Here is a 27879-nt window from a genome sequence, read left to right on the forward strand (position 1 = left end):
GGCAATGAATACATTGAAATGATTTATGTTTTATTGAGAAAATAAAAACTTTATTTGAAGGCACATTAATAATAGTTCAATGGATCCAAAATCATAGAGATGATTATACTTATAATGATCACTGTGGACGGCAGTACACGTAGTGGCGAAGCGCGCAAGAGAGCGTGCGAAGACAACTACTGTATATAGCCGCAGAATTGAAAATCTGCAATTATGGTCCGATCGCAACAAGTGATACACCAATCGAAAGGTATCGCAAAAACTAAGAAGATTGCATACCAACTTTTGAAATTTAGATGTGTTTGGGAGAAAAAGAGGTGAAAGTGTAAAACTAAAAATGTAGAAAATTTGAGCTGCTGGATGCGGTGGGGACAAAAGCCCCCGGCTGTTTTGCTAGTTTTATTCTTACTGAGAATACGCGTCGAATGACACCTCATTTGTTGAAATACGCTGTTCCGTTCAAAAGTAATTCAAAAAACAAGATTTTCTTCTTCTTCCCGAAATGAAAATGTTTGTCCCTTTGTTTGTGGGTTTGTATGCATCCCATCTTAGTTTTGGGTTTTTGGAAACCCTATAGGTGTATAAAGCAGCTGGAAATAGAAAACGTTTGTTCTACGACTTTTTGAAAAACCCGCTAGTTTAGCGGGAAATCAAAAAAAAAAGCCAGATTTAAAATGATTATAGTATCTAAACATCTAATGCTACAGAAACGTGCTATATATCTCTGAAAAGATAATTTAATTTGTTAAATACTTTTCATACAGTAAAGTTGTCTGAATATAATAGATTTAGAGTTATGATAAAAAGTTATTTCTTAAAACCACTTTTTGACCATTTTCTCAAAATTGAGTCGAACGATTTCTTTTTAAATTTCAAATCATTTAGCCCTTGAGATTCCTCAACTTTTGGTTTGTAACACATTTTGCCCTAAAAATAACCGTTTGGAAGATATTAAGCGAAAAAAAGTGCAACTCGTTTCAGCTCCGTATACGTAGTATTTCATACTTATTCGAGTTAACAAGAAAAAAACCAATTTGATGAAAAAATTCTTATTAAATTTTATCAAAAGGAAAATCTGTTATGGTTTTAGGGTCCTTTACTTGCAAGAAGCTTATCGAAACAGGAAACTTGATCTATTTGTTCTACCACCTTGGAAAAACCCGTTAGTTCGGCGGGATATGTAAGAAACGACAGATTTCTCTTGGAATCTGAAACTATACAGCCCTTGAGATCCCAAACATGTGCTATTAAAATAGGTAATTGAAGCGACAAAACTTGTTAATCCTAATTTAAGGTGGCGTCAAGCTAAGATTAGGTGTCGAATCTGTGTGTTTGGTTTTTCAATAGCCAAGCCATATGCGCAATACTCCTAGTCATGGTATTGGGGTACTTAAACTCTTGAGCAAAAAAAACTTCTGATATCAAACAAAAACACCTCTTAACGAGGTAGAAAGTAGTGGCGAACGCGCCTTTAACAAAAATTTCTGATATCAACAGTTGTGACGAAAAATGATATTGCATTCGATAAAATAAATAAACTATATTAACGCTGGAAAATAACCTCTCTACGCTCAATTGCGTAGCAGGAACACATAGGGCCACTTAAGAAATTGTAAACAACTCTGGGAACTTTTCGGAAGATTCAGGCCACCATAATGTCTGTTGACTTGGAAAGGCACCTTTGTTTTAGAAAAATTTGTATTGATTCTAAAAGGCTGCATGTAGACATACATGAAGGTGAGTCTACAGATCTTGCTTCTTCCAATTTTAGGTATTTATCAACTTTGTCGGAGCATTCTGAAAGACTTGTTTCTAAGCTTTTCTCAAGAATTGATGTTGAATTATTTGATATCGATAGAATTTGGAAGTAAATATTGTATAATAGATTAATACAAGTCTGTTTTTGATTTTTGCTTAAGGTAATATTGACTCTGGGATCTAAGAATATTCCACACAGAAATGCATCGTTTTCAAATAATAAAATTTCACGTTCTTCCAATTCCCTTAACAAAAATTTGGCCAACTTTGAGTTATTTTTCTGCACAAGTAGCTTACAACTAATCCAAATGTGGTAAAAGTCTCCGAAAACCAAATTTTGGCTTTGACGTTTCGCTGTGGCAACCTCAGCTGGCTCTAATAGGCTTACAATTTTGCGAATTGAATCCCAAACTTCTTGATCCAGATATAAATCGGAGTTAGCCACTCCATAGGTTGAGCAAAAATGGTATACTGCATTTTCTACCAAATACGCTAACATTTTGTAGGACGAGCTCCAACGCGTAGGACAATCAATAGGCGGTTTTCTTAAATTTTTCTCCTTCATAATGTAAGACGGGTTGGTGCTCGCAATTTTTTGACCAAGTTCCTGGCAAAACCAATTGTTTTCGAACAATTTTTGTCTTTAAGTACTGCATTGACCGCCAACTGAAGAGTATGTGCTGCACAACGAACACCTAAAATTAAGTAAATAATAAAATGTCAAGTATATAAGCCGTTTATAAATATTTTGTAGTTTCATACTTATGCACTTAATTTCAATAACAACGTTATTCATAAAAGACAAGTCGTTGTCGACATCGGTTTCATTCTCGTATGAAGAGTCATTGGATAAGTCCTCCGGAATGTTTTCGTTACTTAGAAGTTCCACAAACTTGCCCATATTCCGTCCATTATCAGTGGTGCAAGAAAAAATTTGCTGGGAACTGATCTCGAATCGATTTAAAACAAAAAGGATGGTATCTTTTAAATTTGCAGCAGTAAGGCAGGCAAACATTTCTTCAGTTGCCAATGTGCGCAGGACCAGATGTCCATCAGAAATAAATTAAATGTTTACTCCTAAATTGCAAAATAATTTGTTAAAGCATTATATTTTTATAAGATTTATTTTTTAGGCATACACACCAATAAACTATCGATTCAGATGAGTCAAGCCGTCGATTTTAAGTGCGATAATTTTTCTTTTAGTTTCTTCTTTTATTTTTTCGACGAGCTTCTCTGATTTGGCTACAACATCATCACGGACGTTTTGAGGATTAATAAAGTTTTCACATCCTAATCCTTCAATTAACGGATTCAGAATCCGCCTAAATCCGATGTCGTTCATCAAAGAAAATGGTCTTCCATCAACTGTGCTCAGCAAAGCACATGCATTTTGTATTTCCTCCCTTGTAATGGACACACGGACAGTTGGTCTCCATATATAATAAAAAACCGCGTAGAAATGCTCCAAAAATTCCGGATTTACAACCTGCTCAGACATTTTCTTTCATAAGCCTAGTACTCACATCGACGAAAACCGCGAGCTAGCCATAGGAGTGAGCGAGAGGCAAACAGGCGGCTAAAGCTTTTCGTCGGGTCTGTTTTTCAGCGCGGTACTCAGATGAGCTAAGGAAATACCAGAAAAATACCAGATTTCGCGAGTGAATTTTCGATGAACGCCGTTAGCCGCGGCCCAAAGAATAAGAAATTTAATCTTTGGCGGTGTTCGTGCAGAAGCGGTGGGGAATTTAAAAATTAAAAATGGAAGAAAAACAACCAAAACGGCTAAGGAAGGTCAGTGCAGATGAAAAAGGACGCCTAATCCAAGCTGTTGCCCATTGTTGTGGGACTTGACCGACAGGAAGCAATACCACAACGGGGCAAATCCGCTGAATAGTTGAAACGCTGGAGGAGATCCACTAGAGAATCCCAGTGCACAGTGGTCGGGCTTGTATGGAGCCGCGGCCATAAATTCTTCTAGATGTGCTATCGCTATGAAACTTTCACCAAAAATCTATAAAAATATTATAAATATATAGTAAAAAAATTGACCAGATCGTACTACTATATCCTATAGCTTCCTTGGGAACGATTTCCTCAGTAATTGCGCTTACTGGAGAAAGCAGTCATAAATTCAGTAAATTCATAAATTCAGGCTGATATTTTTACTGTAAGTTATTTAACAACCTAGATCTATAATACCTACATGTATGGGTGTGATTACCAATTTCCAGCCCCACGCACACCCTCTCAGATAACAGACAAAAAGCTTAAGATATATACAAATATTTTTAATGTGGAAAACAAACAACAAATCAAAATCATATTCTTTTTAAATTGTTTCATTAAGTAATGAAATACTAATATTAGTTGCTTTTGGTGGCAAGGAGTATTTTATAATTATAATTTCCTTGCTCCAGCCAATCAGAATTTTTTTAAAGAAATCTCTCTTTATTCCGATTAGCAATCTGCCAAGCAATGCCAGCTTTTTACAAATATAGCTTATTTGTGTTTGGAATTCGTCCACACTCGGCTCATATCCCTTAGTTCTTATGTCCTTAATTAGAGCATCCAGTACATTTTTAAATCTTTCCGCAAGTGTGCCAGATTCCTCAATCCAAATGTTAAAAACATAATTTCGAATATACTGGCTTTGAACTTGGGTACCTGAGAAAATAATTAATTAATTAAACAAAAAAATAATCTAAAAACATAAAACACATAACAAATAACGCAAAAACAACAACAAACTACAACGGCTACAACAACATAACAGACACAGAACAAAAAATTGCGTCCCTCCTAGATAGAGCTGCTGAAAAATAAAAGAGGTTATGTTGAATTTTGCAATGGCAAATGTGCAGACGCAGGTTGTCGCAGCTGAACTAAAAATGTTTATAATTTAAAAATATTAATAAATAATATAATGTGTACTTTATTTGGGGGCAACGGGGGGAAAACACTTAAAACTTTACCTAAACTTTGTAATGGACAACAAATACAAACTAAAAAAGACGCACTTCTTTAAAAATAGATATAGACAAGACACAGCACAAAATATTTATATATATATCTGCACAAATAAAGTATATACCACTATGAACAATATTCATTTGAGTTCTATTGATTTTACGGGTGTTTTATAATTAATTTGCCTTTTTTAAGTTTGGGCTGTTGCACTTGACTGCTGGCAAATTGCAAATACGTAAACACGTTCTCGCTCTTTTCGTTCTATTTTTAGAGAGTCCTGTTAGAATTGCCAAACAAACGGTATTGTGTCGTTAAGTTTGGACAATCAGCTGTTCGAAAAAGTGGGTTTCGTTGGAATAGCTCAAAATCAATTTTTTGATTTATGGCCTATGAAAGCGACCACTGTGCAGTGGGAAGGAACATGGAACATCGATCGATCTCCGACGAGCTCTCCATTGAGGACTCCTCCTTCACCAGCTACTTGGCAGCTGGTGATGGAGCGGAGATAGAGGATGCGCCGGCTTCTATAGGGAGGAGGAAATAAGGTCGCCCGCAAAGGGACAGCTGGATGAGCCATTACCAGCCATTATTGACCAGCTCGGAGCTGGACTACAGATGGCGCGGGAAAGATGGCGAAGCATCCGTGGGACGAGAAGGAAGCCTTAAGCTTCTAATTTACATAAATAAAAACATTCGTTGAAAATTTCATTTATTTTTATTTTAATTTCTTTGTGCACCAGCAGTCTCTTCTTTTTTAAATTGCTCCAATTGATTTGTTTTCCGTTTTTCAACAAACCCAGCTGCTTGACAGTAAGACCATGCCACATGCATTGCGGGTGAACTTTGAAAACTTCGGTCACACTAAAAGGAATAAGATTTTTCGACTAGTGAAACTCTTAGCCGATCTGAGTACTAGGCTATAAGAAGCACATATGCTAAAAAGAGACAGGGAAAAAGCGCCACGGCAAAAAGTGGGACCTCATATGCAGATTTAAGTATTTTTATTATGGAATTTTTATGAATCTAGTAAAGTACCAAAACCGTACCGGTACCAGCAATACGGTAATCAGTTCGAAATTTAATGTTGGTTTTGGTACCGGTACCGGTTCCGGTTCTCTATTAGGAATCGGTTTATTTCGGTTATCGGTTCCGGTTCCGGTTTTATTCCCTGTTATTAATTATATGGGATGTTCGGATTTTTTGTAAGGAATTACGGACATTAATTTGGTTTGTTAAGCCTAGTACTCACATCGACGAAAACCGCGAGCTAACCATAGGAGTGAGCGAGAGGCAAATACTCGGCTAAAGCTTTTCGTCGGGTCTGTTTTTCAGCGCGGTACTCAGATGAGCTAAGGAAATACCAGAAAAAATACCAGATTTTGCGAGTGAACTTTCGATGAACGCCGTTAGCCGCGGCCCAAAGAATAAGAAATTTAATCTTTGGCTGTGTTAGTGCAGAAGCGGGTGGAAACCAAAATTCAAAAATGGAAAAAAAAACTCAAAAACCACGCCAAAAACGTCTTCAAGAGTTTAATTCTGAGGAAAAAGTGCGCTTAATTCAAGCTGTGGAGGAGCGCCCAGTGTTGTGGGACTTGGTCCACAAAAAGCATTTCGATGCTGTGTTTATGAAGAGAACCTGGGAGGAGATTGCGCTGGTCATGGACAAAGATTGTAGGTTATAATTTTGCGTTATTAAATATTTGTGAACATAAGTATATAATATATACTTGTTATGCTTAGATAATAGTTGCAAGCTGGCTTGGAAGTCCCTGCGGGACAGCCTCAAGTATCACAACAAGGTCAGAAAGCAGAAGAGTGGAAGTGCTGGAGGAGATCTACTGGAGAAGCCCAGTGGAAAGGAGTGTGCCGAGTGGGAGTTCGCTCCGTACATGGACTTCTTGCCGGACGTATCCTCGCAAAGAAGGTAGGTTCTGGCCAAATGAATTTGGTTACGTTTTACTAATCATTTCAATTATAGCAGAACCACCAGTAGTGCGATCTCAGACGAGATCTCCATTGAAGACTGGACACTGGACTCCACCACAATCAGCTATTTGCAGCTGAAGCGGAGCTGGAGGCCGCGCTACAGGATGAGGTACCCGAGGAATTATATACCTACGTAAGTTGCTCTACTCGTGTTTGATTTTGTAACATTTATATGATTTTACTTTTACTTTCATAGGGAGGAGGAAAAAAGCCACCCCCAAAGAAGCGAAAGCTGGATGGTGATGGCTCACCAGCCGTGGCCATGTGTAACATGCTGGGGGAATTCCTGCAGCATCAGCGGGACAACACCACTGTTTCAAGGCCCATATTGACCTATTGGAATGGGGAGCTGAACGCCATGCGTCCGGAAGATGCTGCCAGGGTGGAGAAGAAGATGACGCAGCTTCTGTGGGACGAGAAAGAATCCCTATACTACTAATTTAGATTAATAAAAACATTTGTTGAACATTTCAATTATTTTAATTTTATTTTATTTATACACCAGCAGACTCGTCTTGCCAAGGTACTTGCGAATACCCAGCACTACCGTTCAGGTATTCCATCAGGTTGTTTCGAACTTCCTTACTGAAATCCTGGGGGCGACCTCGTCGGCAGGCTCGCAGGTCGACAAGCACGTTGCTCGGTACTTCGAGCAACGTGTAAGTTGTAGGGTTTTTCCGCATTAAGAAATTATGTAGGGCGCAACACGCTGCAATGACTTTCTGAGACTTGTTCGGGTTGCTCAGCAAAGTACGTTGCACAGCCATCCACCGTGCACTAAGAATTCCAAATGCGTTCTCTATGCAACGACGAGCACGACTCAGCCTATAGTTAAATATTCGCTCCTTCCGATGCAGGTCCTTGCCACTGTATGGCTTCATAATGCGTTTGTGAAGCGGAAATGCATCATCGCCGATTATGAAGTAGGGAGTTCGATGCCCGTTTATCACTTTGTCATCGGGAAACGGCAGCTCATCCATAAGTAGGCGTTTTCCAAGCGTACTGTGGGAAAATGCGTTCATGTCACCCTCGCTCCCGAACGCCCCGGCTTCTACATAAGTGAACCGGTAGTGAGCGTCGCAGATTGCCATGAGAACAATCGAATGAAATCCCTACATTATAATAGATTTACTTATTACATTTTCTTTGAAATTTAAAAATACATACCTTGTAATTGTAAAAAAGGCTTCCGCTATTAGTGGGGGCCTTTATCGCCACATGCTTCCCGTCGACGGCACCAAGACAGTTTGGAAAATTCCATTCGTCTTCGAAGTCTTTCGCCCACCTCAGCATGTTGTCGGTTGTCCACTTCGGAAATTCCCCTTGCAACGCAGTCCAAATTGCTGTACAAACGTGGTCGAGGACGATTCCGAAGTGTTGTTTGCTGATCCGATAAGTGGATCCAACATGGCGTTGCAGATCTCCAGAAGCAAGAAATCTAACAAAAGAATATTAAATCACAATATTAAAATACAATAATGGTATCAAAGTCTAAACATATATGTATATATATTCTACTTACTCCAAAACGATGGCCAACTTCGCTTTTAGCGGTATAGCATCTGGCCGGGTGTTCCGCTTCGGGATAAGGTATTGCTCCACCAATCCAAAGAGTGCGTTGAAGCTGCTCTCCGGCATGTGGAAGTTTTCGAAGAACATGGATGGAGTGTTAACCAAGTTCTGAAACTTTAAAATAGAAGAAAATGCTCACGGGTGCAAAGAGTGTTACTTTATTTTTCAACAATATTACTTACGTCTGAAGCATAGCGGCCTTTGAAGGAGCGTTCCTTGAGGTACGGGCTCACCCAATATTTCCGCCTCTGTGTCCTTCTTTCCGCCTCCTCCTGCTCTCCTGCTGCAATGCACATAGCCATGCCAACTGCAAAGTTAAAGCTCGCGTCCTTGGTGTTCCACATTTTGTAACTTTTAAATTTCAAATTTTCAATTTGTTTGATTTTTGTTTGTCAACAAACCCAGCTGATTGATAGTAAGACCATGCTACATGCATTGCGGGTGAACTTTGAAAACTTCGGTCACACTACAAAGAATAAGATTTTTCGACTAGTGAAACTCTTAGCCGATCTGAGTACTAGGCTTTTGGAAGAAACATTTATTGTGAACCCTTGACCCACAGTGCGCTGGAGAAATGTCGATGTACGTACATATGTACATATGTACGATGTACATATGTGGGGTGCGAATAGCGGAATAGCGTTGAAATTGAAAAAAATGTTTGCGGGACTTGTGAAGATTTCGCTTATGTTTGTTTGTTGGTGTGTTTGTTTGTCACCCGCACAATTTAATTGCAGACATTTTGCTGAAGTAACCCTTCAGTTCTGCAGTAGGGACGCGGTGACATGGCTCAAGGCAAAAAGCTTTTTTTGTTTTTTTTTTGTGCCTAAAACGCTGTGCCGCTGTTGACGTCAGCAGAGCAGTCGGCGCAGCGTAGAAGACTGCCCACGAAAACGATCGTGCAACAAAGAGAGGCAGATATTCGGATATTTCCCTCTCTTTCTTGTCTTATAATCTGCCTGGACTCCGCGCTCGCAGAGACAAATTTCGGCTGGTCCGTTATTTTTTTTTGCGTCTCTCCGTTATGTTCGGCTAGCGACTAATATTTCGGCCGAAAAATTTTCGTGGAGAAGCGACATGTGAATGCCCTAATATTTTAGGAGCATTATTGTGTATCGAAAAAAACAACTAATATTGTTTTATAAAAGTAAACTATTTGATTATAGTAAAATTTAGTAAATTGAATTTACTTATAATGTTATATTTACTTATTATACATTTTTATTACAATATAATTTTTTAGTTAAGTTATAGAAATTTAGTCCGTTAAAATTGATTTAAGTATTTAAAACATTTAAGTATTAACATTTAAAAAAAAATCGTATTGTATTTTTTACTCAAGAAGTAAAAACTATATAGTCGGATATATTTCACTTTAGAAAGGGTATAGGTGCAGTGGCACGCGCCAACAGCGAAGAGAAAACAAAAGAAATCTAGTAAAGGGGTGAGAAGACTTGGTGCATTCTGTTTGAGTGCTTGAAAGGGAAGCATCCATTTTAATGGTGCGCAGCAGAGTTACTTTAATCGTTTAGTTAATATAATAAAGTCAGGTAAGTGCTACATTAAGTTTAAGATGTTGTGCATTGATCTTAGTTTAAAGTACGTAAATTTTGAAGGTATTCAATGGGTTCCGTTAGCCGAAAGTGGATGACGAAATGTTTTGTGCCAATAAAAATTCTGCAACAAGCTATAAAAGGTAAATATACAATTAAACAAATAAAACGCATTTTTTAAACATACAAATGTTTTTTCAGGAGCGTTGGCCAAGGATTCAGAGGACCCGGACAAAGGTTTAAGAACGGCGATGTCTAACGTTAAAAATAAGCTTACGAAGCAAAAAAACAGAAACAATAATTGTACAATTTTTGAAAATCTAAATAGTACCATATAAATAAAATGAATTAATATGAAATGAATTAAATTCTATATTTTTTTTATTGAAAACTCAAGGAAAAATTCTGATTTTCACAAGTGATTCACTTGGGACGTGTCCCTTGCAAGTGATTTCACAAGTGAAAACTCAAGGAAAAATTCTGATTTTCCCAAGTGTTTCACTTGGGACGTGTCCCTTGCAAGTGATTTCACAAGTGAAAACTCAAGGAAAAATTCTGATTTTCCCAAGTGATTCACTTGGGACGAGTCACCGGCACGTGACAGGCCATACGAAAAATGAGTATAAGGAACAAGTGAAATCCCGTAGGACTTCGAAAAATTTTCATTTGAATTTTCACTTGTGAAAATGCGGACATCCCATACAATTTTCTATATGGAGCGTCACTTGTTCTTCACTTGTGCACGAGGACATGTCCCAGGTGATTCCCAAGGTGATTCACAAGTGAAACTTTTTTTTTGGAACTGAAGGGAAGTTTGTGGATATTGTCAATAAAGTCTTGCGGTATTTTCGCTAGCTGTCGCTGCAAGCGCGTAGTTCTAGGCGCATCGGGTCATGCTATACCTTTTTGGAAAGCTCTTTTCACGCGCTTGTTGTTTCTTTTTAGTCGTTCGTGAGTTATAGCGCCGAAAACATGGAGCCAAATAAAAAGAAAATGCGGCATATTTTACAAGACTACTACGATAAAGGCAAAAATGCAAAATAAAATTTGTGCAGTTTATGGACCCGATACAGTTAACATTTCTTCCACACAACGATGGTTTCAAAGTTTTCGTTCTGGTGTAGAGGTGGTCGAAGATGCGTCACGCTGCGGAAGGCCTGTCGTCGAAAATTGCGCATAAATCGCTGAATTGGTCGAAAGAGACCGGCATAGTAGCAGCCGTAGCATCGGACAAGGGCTAGGCATGAGTCATCAAACCGTTATAATCCACTTGAAGAAGCTTGGAGTCACTAAGAAGCTCGATGTATGGGTGCCACACGAATTGACGCAAAAAAACATCTTAAATCGTATCGGCGCATGCGAATCGCTTCTGAATCGCAACAAAATTTACCCGTTCTTGAAGCGTATGGTGCCTGTAGATGAAAATTGGGTCACTTACGACAATTTAAGGTGCAAACGGTCGTGGTCGAAAAGCGGGGAAGCGGCCCAGACGGTGGCCGAGCCCTTATATTCTGCTCCCCTAAGGCCAAACGCTCAATTTGAACCTGAACTGCCAACAACTGGACCGTTTGAAGGCAGCACTCATGCAGAAGGGGCCATCTTTAATCAACAGAATTGTCTTCCATCAGGACAACGCCAGGCCACACACATTTTTGGTCACGCGCCAGAAGCTCCGGGGGCTCGGATTGGAGGTTCTTTCGTCCATGGCGAACGCGCCTGGTAGTATGAAGTTGGCCTCAAGGGAGTCCTGTGAAAATTGGCTCTCCGAGTTTTTTGCCGATACGGAAGTGGGCTTCTATTACTGCGTTTATGCAATGTCCATTTCACGCTTTAATTTCGCGTTTTCAGCCGATTCGTGTGTGCATAAACGCCATTTCGTGAATTCGGCAACATACAAAAGTTTACTATGATTTCAGCCTCAAAGCGTGAATTGCTGATGCGCAACCAACTTAACGCTATACAAATCAGGTGGCAGCGCCGTGCATAAAAGTTGAAATTAAAACGCAAATTAAAGAAAGAAAAGGGAGTAAATATTGAAATAGCCATGGAATCGAAGAGATCGTTTTGGTCAGACGCCGAGATAACCTGGCCAATGAAGTCTTCACCGAAACAGAGGAGATTGATGAATCCAGTTCTACGGTTGATGCACCTGAACTCCTGGTAGAGACATCTATGCCTAGGAGCCGCCAAACTTCAAGTAAGCATATTAATTCTTATTAACGGTAACACGATGGTAATTTGTAATGATTTCACTTGATTTTTCACATGCGCGATGTTCTTGCGGAGGATCTGGCCGAGACCCAACGATTCATGCGAGAATTCTTCAACTCCAATTAAAGCTGAAATATTTCGAAACAAAACTAATTTTCATTTATTTTGAACTGATTCGCAAAGGAAAGTTAGAAACAATGTATTCCTTAAGGTGTTCCCTAAGGTCAGATGGATCGCACTCAGGAGATTCTAATACTTGGTTACAACGCCAGTCTGGTGGTTGCTGGTTACTTTCATACACGTTTATTGGCGTAAACTTCTCTTTTCTTATTTCCACGAAGTTATGAAGTGTGACGCAAGCCAAAGCAACATATGGAACAAATTTATAATCAATATCTATTTTTTTGGCCAGGCACCTCCAGCGTCCTTTTAATCGACCAAAGGCATTCTCCACTACAATTCTGCCCGAGCTAAGGTAGCAGTTTAACGACTCTTCCTGTGGAGGTGTCCAGTATATGGTTTTAGAAGCCACGGTAGCAATGGGTAGGCAGGATCTCCCAGGATAATGAAGAGAATCTCCTTGTTGCCCAACAGTTTTGCAAAATCCGAAATAATTCGGCTATGGTTCTTGAAAGTTCCAGGTTCTTTAAAGACCGTCGCGTCGTGGACACTTCCTGTAAATTTCATGCTGACGTCTCTAAACCTAAAAATAAATAATATTTGGAAAAAACAAACAATATACTTACAAGTAATTGTTGTCAACTACAGTTGAACGACTCTTCCTGTGGACGTGTCCAGTATATGGTTTTAGAAGCCACGGTAGCAATGGGTAGGCAGGATCTCCCAGGATAATGAAGAGAATCTCTTTGTTGCCCAACAGTTTTGCAAAATCCGAAATAATTCGGCTATGGTTCTTGAAAGTTCCAGATTCTTTAAGGACCGTCGCGTCGTGGACACTTCCTGTAAATTTCATGCTGACGTCTCTAAACCTAAAAATAAATAATATTTGGAAAAACAAACAATATACTTACAAGTAATTGTTGTCAACTACAGCTTGAATGACCATCGATGTCCATCCCTTTCGATTGACGAAATCCATGTAGCCAATCTTTGGGGCTTTAACCGGAATGTGTGTTCCTAATTTATAATTAATATTCTAAAAAGCTTTTTACCGTCAATAGCTCCAATCACGTTAGGAATGTGACACATTTTTTTAAATGCACCTGCATTTTGAATGCATTCATCCAGTTTTGGGAATGAAATTAATACACTCGTGAGTTTCAATATTGCTTTAACAATACAGTGGTCGGCATAAGTATTTTGACAAAATAAAAGTTAAGTATACTCATAACTTGAATTTACTTCTTGTAAACTATAGGCATCAATGGAAAGGTAATTTCAATGCCGTTTGAATGATACAATACATTTCTTTACCCATTCAGTACTTATTGAAAAGGACGAATTTGTGTAAATCAACTTTGAAATTTAAAAAAAAAACTTTTTTCCTCGTCTTGAAAACTTAAATTTTTTGATGCAAAAAGTTTCTTCAAACAAAAATAATAGTAACTGCAAAAAGAATTTTTCAAATATCATTTTGCTTATATTTTTTATGATTTTTTGAAGGTGACAATGTCGGAAAAAATTTGTATGAAAAAGACAAAAATATGGCTCAAATGCCTGTTTTTAAGCATTTTCAAAAATTCATAAAAAATATAAGAAAAATGATTTTTGAAAAATTCTTTTTGCAGTTACTATTGTTTTTGTTTGAAGAAACTTTTTGCATCAAAAAATTTAAGTTTTCAAGTCGAGGAAAAAAGTTTTTAAAAAAAATTTAAAAGTTGATTTACACAAATTCGTCCTTTTCAATAAATACTGAATGGGTAAAGAAATGCATTGTATCATTCAAACGGCATTGAAATTACCTTTCCATTGATGCCTATAGTTTACACGAAGTAAGTTCAAATTATGAGTATACTTAACTTTTATTTTGTCAAAATACTTATGCCGACCACTGTAATATAAAAGTACTTGTGCACAGTACTTCTATGTACTCCAAATACATCCCCAATCACTCGATACTCGGCACAGGTCGCCAGTTTATATACGCAGATCGCAACTTGTTTCTCCAAGGGAACTGGAACGGTTAGAAACATGCTCTGCACCGGTAAGTGGGGACGTAGCAATTCGCACAGTTCGAAAAATGAACTCTTTAACATCCTTAAGTTCTAAAAGAACATATTTTCATTTTTTGGCTCATGCATAAGTGACCAAAATGCATTGCTTCTTGGCGTGCTCCTGAATCTTTGCACTCTAGGTGTCCTCAGGCTGAGAGTCGCGATTGCAGCCGGGTAAGCCTGCATCAGCATCCTGTGACTCCTGGCCACCAAAAACCGCCTCGCTTTTAATAAAGCCATCGATCTTCTGTGCCTCCTCTCAGCGACTTTGGAAATTAATTTTCCGGTTCTTATTTGCCGAGAGTAAATTAAGAATTTAACTTTATCCATCGCGATTTTTGGTTTGTTTACTTTTTGTGAAAGTGTGACCAGACTAAAATACCTAATTTTTTACGTCTGGCATCTCTACTGAAATCAAATCACGAAATTATATGTGTCGCATAAACAGGGGTTATTTCAATGTCGCGCTTTCAAGAAATCGTGATTCCCATAGCATAAACATAGTATATAAGAGGGACATTATGAAGTTGTCATCTTGTTGGGAACGCGTCATCGAACAAAACGGCGCAAATTTAACTTGAATCACATTATTTTAACCTATTTTATGAACAATTGAAAATTCAATAAAAATACCGCAAGACTTTTTTGACAACCTAATATTTTGAAATATCGCGTTATAACTTCTGTTAAGCTTACATATGTTATTCCTATCTGCGACAATGTCGACATACAAATGTGTAATACTTTCCTATTAATTACACTTGAAGTTCTAAATTGGAAAAAGTCAAAAGCAAACCTTGTAAAACAAATTGGTATTTTAAGGGGGTATTCTAGTCTAGAAATTTAAAAAAATCGAAAATTTTTTTTTTTCATAATTCGATAGTTTAGATATTCAAAAATATCTCCCTAAACGGATTTTTCAAAATTCAAATTATTTTTAAAATTATGGCTGACTAAGAGAATTTAAGTTATACGTGCTATTCTATCAGTTACACTGCCTGAAATTTAACGTAAAACTTTAAACGCGTTTTTCTCCAAACTACTTTTTCTGATACGGTAGCCATAATATTTCAAGTTCTAATCAGCCGATTTACTTAAAATTTGGCATGAATATTCTTTCAATATCTCTCTATCGCATGAACCAACAAAAATTAAGAATTTAAAATTTGTAATATTTTTAAAAAATTCGATAAAATTAAAAAATTAGTGAAAAAATCGACTTTTTTTTTGGGTGGCCGCCATTTTATGAAAAAAATTTTTTTTTTTTGTTTTGTTGGTTCATGCCATAGCGACATTCGTACTGATAAAGAATTTTTTTTTTTTTTTTTTAAGATGACCAGGGTAGAAATCATGGCGACGAGGACACGGCCTTTTTTTTCCCCCTCTACTTCAAGGACGCATAACTCGATGAAAAAAAAATTTTTTTTCTTAAATTTTATTTTATGTACTCTTCTAAGTTAAATAAACAAATGATACAAAACCCGACACTAAAAATATCAATTGTTTAGTTTTAATTAATTGTTAAAAAAGGCTCGAAACTAGAGCCTCTAGACTAGAATACCCCCTTAAGAAATCACCCACATTTCAGTTAAACCGATTAAAAAAGAGCTTGTGGTTCTACAGAAAGTATTTGCTAACTGCTCAATAATATGTAGTTGAAACGGACTTACGTTGCACAGTGGTTGGGCTTGAATGGTTCATATATTATAACGAAATTTACACCAAAATTCTAGAAAAAAAGTTTTATTTATAAAAATGAAATTGTACTTCTATATCATATAGCTGCCACTGGAACGATATGATAGAAATGTGTGTTTAGTATGAAAAACTTTTTGTTTTTCAAACTCACAGATTGTGTGTTTGGAGCGGTTTTTTATATGCTTACCAAATATAGTCCAAATCGGAAAACTATATCATACAGCTGCCACAGCAAAAATTTCGAACACAAACAAGTACCAGTTTCAAATAATATTCAATTATTTCAATAATAAGACACTTTTGTAAAACAAAATTTGAGCCATAACAAATAAAATAAAATAAAAACATCAATTATATCAAAAAACATAAAAAAAACATTTTAGTTAATCCAATTCTTCTAACAAATCTAAGGTTGATTTCATTAAATTGGATTTAAATTTGCATGGATATTTAGCCCGTATTTGTAGCAACTCGAGATATTTTCCGTGTATCCTGCTTTTTATATACTTTTATGTCTTTGCTTCGCGACTCTGCAGCTTCTTCCGATAATTTTTTAATTAAAAGAAGTGCAAAATTAATCACATATGCACCATTAAAACTTTGTGCACTGAGGGCGAGAAGTAGTTCCAATCATACTAACCTAGCAATTTTTTGGCAGTGTCAAGAGCAAATGTTCTTAGTTGATCAGCATTAATCCTGCACCCTGATGCCATGGCTTGGAGCAATGTTGAACATCGTATTATAACGCTTTCATCTAAGCCAGTTATTTCAGGTGAAAATTCTAAATTAACGAAAAATGTTTTCGCAATATTTCGTCATTTGAATTTCCTCTACCTAAACTTCTCGGCTGGTCCATAATTAGCCCCATTTTTGCCCTGAAGTCTTCTTGAATTCTTTTTTTTTCTTAAAGAAAGTGACTGACAACTTTTTTGGTCCAATCTGTAGACAACGTGCAAAAAATATTCGAAGAATCTTATATATGAGTGTAATGGTGACAATCCAAACTCGAAGCTGTTTTCATTAATACTCTTCTCCAAACACTTTCCTAAATCGTTCATTTCCGATGGCTTTGCTTTACAAATGTAACATTTAACTGCAGAGGTATGGCTGAGGGCATTACATATTTTCCCCATCTACCATGGTCAATTGTAAGCTGTGCTTAACCTCGATTTTTTTATTTCCGATATCGTATACAGTCTGATTTAATCTATCAATTTGTTCCTTATATTGCCTTTCTTCGTTTAAAGCTAATTGAGCCGTTTCTTTTTGAAATTGGAACCTCATTGGTCTGCAGAAGCGTGTAGATGAAGGTCGGGGATTTTTCCAAATGTTTTTTTGACCTTTGGGATCATTTGAATTGGTAATCAGCTGCAATGGTACGTATGAGGTAACAAAAAGAATAGAGTCGTCCAAATTATTGTTAAGCGCTTTCTGTTTATATTCGGAGTCTGAAGTGCTACCATCGAATCCCCATTTTCCTATCAAAATTAAGTTTTTAACCGAATCGTCCGTTTAGCAAACTTTGCAGTTGAACTTCAGCTTTTGCTTCAGTAACGCTGATATCTTCTGGGTAGCTGTTTTTTTTGCTTTTAACACCTCGGTACTTGAAAATTCATCAAATGTAAGCAAATATTGGTGTTTTAATAAATTCGTCTGTACAAAAAGTGATAAGACTTCGTCAATATTTGCTTGACAATTTTTTGAGCCTGAAAACAAACTGCACGATAGAAGCAAGGAAGCAGCAGAGTGATCTGTTTTCGCTATTTCAGCAATGCTTATACGTTTTACTCTATTCCAACAGTCCAAAAAGTCAATTTTCGGCCGTTCTTGTGTTGGTTGAGACACCTCATGAGCACAGGTCAATACAATTGTTTCGATTTCATTCAGCCAACTTGATTGATATTACATATTCGCAGTTCTCTAGCTATCCCAAAAAGTAGCACCTCTTTTACATATGCAATTAATACGTTTTGGTAGTTGGCTTAGCTCGGGAATGTAACCGTTGTTATACCCGTTACTCGTAGAGTAAAAGGGTATACTAGATTCGTCGGAAAGTATGTAACAGGCAGAAGGAAGCGTTTTCGACCCCATCAAGTATACGAGTATATATTCTTGATCAGAATCACCAGCCGAGTCGATCTAGCCATGTCCGTCTGCCCGTCTGTCCGTCCGTCCGGATGAACGCTGAGATCTCGGAAACTATAAGAGCTAGGCTAATGGGATTTGGCATGCAGATTCCTGACCTTACGCAGCGTAAGTTTGTTTCAGTAGAGTGCCACGCCCACTCTAACGCCCACAAACCGCCCAAAACTGTGGCTCCTACAGTTTTGATGCTAGAATTAAACTGAAACTAACTGAAATGTATTGTTCTCATTAATACCTATCGATTGACCCAATAAAAAGTTTGCGACGCCCACTTTAACGCCCACAAACTTCAAAAAATCGTAAATATGAACGCGGATATCTCGGAAAATATCGAAGATAGAGAAATTGGATTTCAGATTTAGATTCCGTAGGCTTGAGCGCAGCGCATGTTTGTTACGCGAATATACAACGCCCACTCTAACGCCCACAAACCGCCCAAGCCTGTGGCGCCCACAATTTTCATGCTAGATAAAAAATGAAATGTATTGGTCTCGTCAATACCTATCGATTGATCAAAAAAAAAAAAATTGACACGCCCACTCTAACGCCCACATCGCTTAAATATGTCTACCACCGGGGTAGGTGGCGCATTTCAATCTCGCTTTGCTGCTTGCATATCTCCATTTTCCTTTGGTCCCTTTAGCTGAGTAACGGGTATCTGATAGTCGAGGTACTCGACTATAGCGTTCTTCCTTGTTTTTAATCTGCTCTTGCATAACTTCGATAATTTTTTTAATCTACCAGCGTTGGTTCCACCCTCTGCACACCAAATATTAAAAATATATAGCCGTGTACATACACACTTATGAGAATCTTCTTAAAAGTAAATAAATAAATGAAAATCTTTCAAATGAGTTAGTAAAAACATTACAAACACGAGCGACGAGGACAAAACAAAAGCACAATAAGGAAAAACTTGCCCTTGGCAATCGCTAGATGGCATCAGTATTTTTTATGATTATATAAGCATCTGCAAATTTCTGCAGCTGATTTTAAGTATATAGTATTTAAAAATCAAACAAACACAATAACATACATACCGTTTGTGGGACATTAAAAAAACGTTATCAAAATACACAAAAAAAGGGTTAATCGATCTAAAATACACAAAAAAAATTTAATAATAAATATTGTTATAATTAAATATTATTATAATAAATTTAATTATAATTTTACAAAATTAATTTGTAAAAGTAAATACTTTCAACTTTAAAATTCATTTTAAATAATTAAATTTGGTGAATTTTTGCGAATGTCCGACCAATTTGATCTTCACTTTTGTTTTGACCAAAAGCTAACTTAACGCAGCTGCAGTTTCAAAATTGAACACGTGTTTACACTTTGCATTCTATTTTTAGAAAGTCCCGTTCGATTTCCGCAAAAAACAGGTTTTCCATGAAAAAATTTGGACAATTTAGAGATAAATTCTTTACATTTTGACTAAATATTTTTAGATAGAGTTTTGAATTATGGCATATGGCACTGTGCGTTGCTTTATAACAGTGCAAGTTTAAAAAAACTTATTTAATACATTTTGATAAAAAGGCGGGTTTTTCTGTTTCTGATGATGTTATGGTGCAACTGGTGGATAGCGACATTTATACTTTGGTGTTATTACAATTTCAGGTGGCATGGATTAAATCTGATTCAAAAGCAATACTTGGCATACACACACACATGGTCTCACTAAACCCAAGATTATCGGTGACACATAACGGCCACAATACCTGGAAACTTCACATATCACGTGTACAGATAAACGACTCCGGCAGCTACATGTGCCAAGTTAATACAGATCCTATGAAAAGCCTTGTAAGTGCCTTTGCCAAAAACTTCTTGAAATGCATATGTACATATAAAATAAAAAACGTTACAAGCTACCTTAAGAGTTCTCAATTTTAGCCAAAAACCACTGTGCAGCTAGCATCTTATGAATTTTATGTTTTGCAGTCCGGATACCTAGATGTAGTTGTGCCGCCAGATATTTTAAACCATCCAGAACATAATCCTGAGGAAAGTGTCAGCACAGAGGGTGGAAGTATTTCGCTCGTATGCAGTGCGACAGGTGTTCCAAAACCAAAGGTTCAATGGAGACGTGAAGCAGGGAAGGAAATTATACTTCGCGCAGAAAGCAGAGATAAACAAGGTTTGTTTGCTAGGTTCCACCGAAAAAATATTTAAAATATAGAATCGAACATTTTTAACATTTTTAGAGGGCTAACAATACTAGTTATAGTTTATAGTCATTTTAAAACCTATTGCGAATTGAAATCTAGAATATGTTTCTACAGATCGAAGCCGCTTTTTGGTTGTTACCACGTCTTGTATTTTTTATGTATTTTTGAGTTACATTAGTGTATTATGCAAATATAATTGTAGCCCGCAGTAGTGGCTTCGGAGACATGAGCCTATAGCGGGTTCTTTGTGGTGCCGCACCTGCTTGGGGGTTGCCTCCGCCCCTCATCAGTGAATTTTGTGTATCTTGTAAACGAGGATTGCCAGCCTGACCTTTGGAAGAAGCTTACAATGCGTTTTGGGAACACCGTAAAAAGGTCTGAGATATATAAAAATAAGAAAAAAAATTTTTAAATTGCGACAAAGTATCGCAATTTGCGGGCACTTAGAGCTGGACAGTAGCAGAAGAGGTGTTGTATTGTCTCCTCATGATCATCTCTACAGATCTTACAGAGATCATTATGGGGCATAGATAGTGTAACCAGGTGTTTTTAATGTGCACTAATGGTTTTTGCGATTTCAATTTAATTTGAAACACATACGGACGCACACGAAACTAAATCTATATAAGTTCGGACATTTTTCTTAAATATAAATATCTTAAATATATTACATTTGAATATTATATTATATTATTATATTGAATATTATATTGAATATTGTTTGAATATTATATAAAATGTCATAATTGTGTATAGATTGATGCATTTCGCAAAATACGGTCGTCTGAACAGAAAATACAGTAATTTATCGATTTTAAAAACCCTAGGGGCACTTCTTTGAAACTGTTTTGACTTTTTAATTCCTTGCGTTCATACCTACATGTACAAAGAAGATAAAGCTTTAAAAATTACTTTGCTTAAAAGATTTGGACATTATAAGCAAAATTTGTATTTAAAACTTTAACTGGCTGTAATAGGTAAACGCAAGCTTAGCTAGACAAACCCGAATGGTTTTCGGCGGGTTTCGATGAGTACTTTGCGTACGTGAAGTCCAAATTGAGGTTAAATTTGTCGTATTGCACTGTGTTAGTAATTTATCAATATTTTTATGCCCGTTACTCGTACGAGTAGAGTAAAAGGGTATACTAGATTCGTCAAAGGTATGTAACACGTAAAAGGAAGCGTTTCCGACCCAATAAAGTATATATATTCTGGATCAAGATCACTAGCCGAGTCGATCTTGACATGTCCGTCTGTTCGTCTGTCCATATGAACGCTGTGACCTCAGAAACTAAAAAAGGAACTAAAAAAACATTCGTGCGCAGCGCAAGTTTATTTCCCACTCTAACGCCCACAAGCCGCTGAAAACTGTGGCTCCTACAGTTTTAATGCTAGATTAAAAATTGTAACTGAAAGTTTTTTTTCTAATCAGTACCTATCGATTGGCCCAAAAAAAAGTTTGCCACGCCCACTTTAACACCCACAAACCGCCCACAAACTTCAAAAAATCGTAAATATGAACGCTGATGTTGTCACTTGGTCTTAGAGTTACTCTGCAATAAGAAGGGAGGTTTAGTTAAGGGATGTTATAGTTCCCAGACTAATTGCGTTTTAGAGGGGTTTACGCCCAGTCCATGTTCGCCTGGTCGCCGGTCTGATAAGTGTCTTAGGCTGTCGGTCATTCCTTCACAGAGGGTTTGTGGGAACTGGCAATTGCAACATCGCCTGCATAGGCAGTTACGTGACAACAACCTCCTTCAATGTTTACCAGCAGTCTACTGACTGCTACGCCTAGCGGGGTCTCCTGCACGGTCCTGCATCGTAGTAGCCATTTAATGAGGTGCACTAGGTGTTGCTCAATGTCGAAATCAATTGATGGTCAGTGATGATTTCTGCCAGAATATTAATAAAAGTTTCCTCTATATCTACAGGCGTGAATTCTCTTCGTGGAACGACTTTTTTATGTTTTTTTAGATTTATCCTTCCTGTAGGCGTGTCTCGCGTCGGAGAAAGCGGATTAAGAGATGCTGTTTCGGATATAAAGATTGATTTGTCATTTCATCGATTTTAGCAAAACCGATTAGTGCCTGATCGGTCTGAAGTCTTTGGGGTTGCAGTGGGATAACTTACCAGCTTTAGGAATGCACACCACCTTGCTCTACGTCAGTGCAGAAACGCGCCCTCGAGCGCCTTTTTACTCTTCGTAACCCTTTGTTGTACGCTGCAGGACTGGCTTCGTATAGTGGCCAGGCCTCCTCAGGGTTCTGTAATTTTTCTCGATAAAAAAGCTTGAAGAGGCTATTCCTAAGGGCAGCAAGCTCCTAAGACCACCATGGTTGCTTACATTTCTTGAATTTTTTTTATTGGTTTTTCTCAGCGAGGATACAGGCTCTAGTTTTACCTGCACAGTCAGCCATGCACAGCTGATAGTTTGCTGTGCCCAGTCCAGATACCATGACAAGTGAGATCCAGGTTTCCGGAATCATGGCGATGTCTGCACCATCTTCGGCAAGTTGAAGCAGGAGTGCAACCGAGGATGCCTTAGAGTGGTTAAGGTTGATCTGCACGATTGTCAGGGACATCTTACACGATATTTTCAACAACAGTAGTGTCGGCCTCTAGGTCAGATTCAGATAGGGAGTCATCGTCGACACCGACGCCTCGCATACCTCTTGGAAGGTTCATTATTTGATACCCAATACATTTCAGGAATACATAACGGATATATGACCTTATAGGATTTTGAGTAGTAAATTGTATGTCAACTTTTGTTCCTGAACGGTTGCAGTCTTTAATAATCTCTCATATTTAGGCGCATAATGCCATCTCTATCCTATGTAACAGAAAACCGACATACTTATATTTAAATGAGTCGTTCCTCACCCGAATAAAAATTCAGGAGATTTTTTATATTTGTTGGTTATTCTTTATTAGAACGTTGGAAAAAGACTAATTGTATGTTACAGAATTGGTTAGAATGAAACCTCGGTTTGCGTCTTAGAATTTACTGTTAGTGCATTAGGTGACGTAATCGCATATGGATGATGTGATCGCCACTTCTTTGTTTATGTTTACATAATTCGGTCTTATTGGATTTTTCGATCTTTTTGGATTTTCACGTTAATGGAATTACGTCATTGTTGACGTTCGGACTTAATCAATTTTCTTTGTTTGTTTGCATTGCGGGATCTCAAGCTTCTGTATCGTTTTTAATCAAAGCCGAAATTGGCGATTCTGTTTATTTGTGAACGGTTTCGTTCTTTGAACTGGTGGCCGTTGAGAAATCACAGTGTAGATACGTCACTCCCCCATCACTTTGACAAAATCATATGGCTATTTATGTGATTTTGGGGTATAGTTTTGGTATTTCTTGTAACTCTTGTGAGTTTTTAAACTCTTGTGTTTCTATTGTTGGGTCGTCACCTTTTGTGTTATTGTATTTAATAAGTATTCTTTTAGGTATTTCTTTAAATTTATAAAGTAGGTACAGTGATATACTTAATATTAAGAGACCCAGTGTTACAATTACATTTATTTTGTAAATCTGGTTTTCTTTATTTTGTTCAAAAAATATTTCTATTGCTTGTATGTGATATTGGGTCTAATTTGGTGACATTATTTTATGTGTATATGCTTTGTGTGTAGTCAGAATTATAATTGCTTATGGATAAATTGTTAATTGCAATTGAGCAATTGTGTATTTTGATCATATTGTTTCCTTCAATTACAATTTCATTTTTAATACAATTTTAATTTAGTATAGTTTTTGACAAATTCCATGTAACTATGATATTTGGTTCGACATAATTAATTTGGGTAGTTAATAGCGTTTTTGTGTACCTGCAACTAGTATCTGTTTGATTAGACCTAAAAGACATGTGTTGGTAACAGGTTTTTTTGTTTCTTTGCTATACAAACTATTTCTATATACGTAATATTTGTTTTGGGTGTTATCTTGTAATATTTTATTGTTTTCATCAGGATAAGGTAATATTTTGTATACGGGAAGTTTCTTTATTTCTCTGGGTATGTTGGATATAATTAAAATTTCGTTTGAATCTAACCTAGGCCAAGTTGAGGTTTTTGTGTTCAGAAGTACCTTAGAATTAATGTTTGTCAAGTAGTCGTGTTTTAATAACTTTGGATTGAATATTCCTAATCTTGCTAACTGCATTCCCATTTTCAGGTCTTCAATATATTCTGCGAAAGGTTTTAAATTAAAAACCAATAATTCAAGAATTTTTTCGTTTTCGTTGTATTCGAGATGCTTGTTTATTATATCGATGCCTTTGTTAACTGTATCGATTATATTATTTAGTTCGTTTACCTGTACACTGTTTTGAGCTATTATATTGATTTTTTCTTCTAATTCTTTTTTATCATTATTATCTAATGTTCCAAAAAAATATTTGTAAGCTGTTCCTACAAAATTAGCTAATCCTCTTTAGTTTCTCCCAACAATTTTTAACTCATTCATTTCTCTTTGTAGTTTTTCCGTTAAATATTTAATCTGTATTATTTCCTTAAAGCCAAACGCTTGTGATAGCAAATTTTTGTAAGTTTCTTCCGTTTTTGTAATATTAATTGTGAGGCAATGGTATTCAAAACTATCTGGGATGTTGATTGTGTCGGTCATAAATAAAAATTAGTCATTGTATGATTTTATAGGGTTAAATTCTATAAATTGGTTGTTACCGTGAATTATGGAGCCTTTTTAAATTTGGTATTTACCTCAAAATGTTGTCGTTTTTTATTAAGTTGTTCTATTTTAGCTTCTTTTATAATTCGGCTATTATATGCAGGGGTTCTACCTGTTGCATTGTGTTTTATTTTATGATTGTAAGTATACAGTATTACTTCCATTTTCATAAGTTTATTTTCCGTATTGTCGCTGGTCTCGATCACACGTATTTTTTCGTTAATTGTTTTGTGTAATCTTTCTACATCTGATACTACATTTTTACTTGTTGTTATCTGAATATTTACGTTTTCCGTGTCCAGCCAATTTTTAAGCGCTATACTCATAAAAGCACTATCCCTATCTATTTTCAAGGTTCTGGGTTTTCCCATTGAATTAAATGTTCGAAGAAGTCATCTTTTAACTTCCATCCAGTCCTTTCGGTTTAATTCAATCGCGCTTCCAAATTTTGAGTATACATCAATACAAGTTAGGTAATTTTGATTTTTGATCGTGTAAATATCTGCGACGTAAATTTCCCTACAAAATTCTGTTTCTGGAGTTGTTTTTAATAAAAGCGATGTTTTTATATGTTCGGTTTTTGCTTGGTTACAAACATTACACCCATTAATTAAATTCTGAATTAAATTCTGGTAGTCGGGATAATAATAGGTTTCTTTGAAAAGCCTTACCATTTTTTCAATTCCTGGGTGCAATAGTTTTTCGTGATTGCTAACAATAATTTCTTTAAATTCAGCGTAAGTTTTTATGTCCTGTAATTTATTTACTGCTCTTAAAATTTTTGTAGTAGAGTTCATGACCTGTTTAAAAGCTTGTTGAATGATTTCAAAATCAGAGTCGTGTTCGATTTAAAGTGTACTTGACTTGGTACAAAAATGTTTTATTAATATTTGCTTAGCTTTTTCTATGTTTAATTCATTAAACATTATTTTAATCTTGACTTTCTTAAAATAATTTTCACTTTCTTCACCTTCTGTATTGCTTCGAATCATATCTACCTGTCTTGCGAAATGATTGATTGGTTTTTCAGTAATTCTTATTAAATTTTCATTACCTTCTTCAGCGATATGTGCTGTTGCTTTGTTACTGCCATAGTATACTTCGTTAATTTTGATTCTTGACAATGCATCGGCTACGTGATTTTGCTTTCCTTCTAAATATTTTATTTCGAAGTCATATTCGCCTAACCTTATCTTCCATCTTTGCAGTTTCATATTAGGTTCTTAGATATTGTTTAGCCAGACTAACGGCTTATGGTCACTTAATATCTCAAATCTTCTTCCGAATAAATAGGGTCTTAAGGTTTTTGTTGCCCATACTATAGCAAATAATTCTTTTTCAATTGTACTATAGTTTTCTTCATGTGCATTTAGAGTCCTACTAATGTAACTGATTGGTTTGTTATCCTGAGAAAGAACTGCTCCTAATGCAAAGTTGCTAGCATCAGTAGTTAATTGAAACCTTTTTCCAAAATCTGGACAAATCAGTATGGGATCGTTTATGATAAGTTGTTTTAATTCATTGAATGCTGCAATAAATGTATCATCTTTGAATGTCACTTTAGAACCAGCTTTTAAACATTTAGTTAAAGGTTTTGAAATGTCTGCGAAGTTTGGAATGAATTTTCTGTAATAACCGCAAAGACCAAGAAATGATTTTATTTCTTTTTGAGTTTTGGGAATTGGAAATTTATTGATTGCCTTAACCTTTTCTGGATTTGGCATTACACCGTTTGGTCCAACTATGTGTCCCAAAAATTCTGTTTCTTTTTTCAAAAATTCACATTTGTCTAGTTGTAATTTTAGATTAGCGTTTTTAAGTTTTTCGAAAACAATTTTTAATGAAGTAAGGTGTTCGTCAAGAGACGTAGAGAAAACAATTATGTCGTCCAAGTATACAAGGCAATGCTTGTTTATTAATTCACGAAGGACATTGTTCATGCATCGATGAAAAGTTGCAGGTGCATTTTTTAATCCAAATGGCATTCGCGTGTACTCTTAGTGTCCGTACTTTGTGGAAAACGCTGTTTTGTTTATGAAATTTTGGTCCACTTCGATCTGGTGAAAACCTTTAGCCAAATCAATGGTGGTAAAATATTGACACCGTCCTAGCTTGCCTATTTTTTCGTCCATATTGGGAATGGGAAATTTATCACTAATAGTGATCTCATTTAAGCCGCTATAGTCTACTACAAGTCTAAATTTTTGTTTACCTGAAGCATCTTCTTTTTTGGTACTATCCACAATGGACTGCAATAAGGTAATTGGCTGTGCCTAATTATTCCTTGCTTTAACCTATCCTATATTTGAGACTCAACTTCTTTTTCAAATGAAAAAGGATACCCATACGGTTTTTTATAAATTGGATTTTCATGATGAGTTTTTATTTCATGCTTAACAACATTCGTTAAGGTCAAATTTTCACCATCACGATATTGAATGCATTTATATTGGTTAATTAATTTTAATAATTTAACTTTTTCTTCTTCATTTAAGTGTTCTAAGCGATAACTTTTTCCTTCTGCTAATTCATTTTGAACAGCATAATTTATTTCATCAGTATAATTTTTAGATTTTAGCAATGCCTCAAAATCATTTATGTGTGTTGGATTTTTCAAACTAATGTTTTTGTGTAAAAAAATGCGGCCACTAATAGTAGTGCGACTATTTAAATAATCAATATTTGCCTGGTTTGCCTCTAGTAACTTTCGTTCTAGTAGTATGTCATAATTGGAAGAAAAGTCGTGAATATAAAATATTTGTTCTTGAGTAAATAAACTATTAGGTGCAACTTTTACAAATTCATTTAGTTCATAATGACCTGTCATAGTGCGTATAATTGTCGGATCTTTATGTATGCTCCCGTTGAGAAAATTCTTTTTCATTAAGTTAATTGATTAACCGGTATCGACGAGGCAACGATAATTATGATTATTT

The 27879-nt window shown here is 36.3% G+C and overlaps 1 protein-coding gene and 1 long non-coding RNA gene across 3 annotated transcripts; one reads left to right on the forward strand and one right to left on the reverse strand.

The window, feature by feature from the left end:
* Window positions 1-1444: 1444 nt before the first annotated feature.
* Window positions 1445-3313, reverse strand: LOC119559710. Its single transcript, XR_005220939.1, has 3 exons — window positions 2902-3313; window positions 2521-2835; window positions 1445-2453 (listed from the first exon to the last, which is right to left on the reverse strand). It is a non-coding gene; the product is annotated as an uncharacterized LOC119559710 (long non-coding RNA).
* Window positions 3314-6187: 2874 nt separating this feature from the next.
* On the forward strand, window positions 6188-7136 carry LOC119559709. Of its 2 annotated transcripts, none has more exons than XM_037872770.1 (4): window positions 6188-6399; window positions 6469-6652; window positions 6707-6847; window positions 6911-7136. In XM_037872770.1, exons 1-4 carry the CDS (start codon window positions 6213-6215, stop codon window positions 7044-7046), a joined length of 648 nt encoding a protein of 215 aa, XP_037728698.1. In that variant the 5' UTR covers window positions 6188-6212; the 3' UTR covers window positions 7047-7136. The 2 variants fall into 2 exon arrangements, with proteins under 2 accessions (XP_037728698.1, XP_037728699.1); XM_037872771.1 differs by having other exon boundaries at window positions 6710-6847.
* The last annotated feature ends 20743 nt before the right edge of the window (window positions 7137-27879 follow it).

The sequence above is a fragment of the Drosophila subpulchrella genome, unplaced genomic scaffold (assembly GCF_014743375.2).
Source record: "Drosophila subpulchrella strain 33 F10 #4 breed RU33 unplaced genomic scaffold, RU_Dsub_v1.1 Primary Assembly Seq34, whole genome shotgun sequence".
Taxonomy (NCBI): domain Eukaryota; kingdom Metazoa; phylum Arthropoda; class Insecta; order Diptera; family Drosophilidae; genus Drosophila; species Drosophila subpulchrella.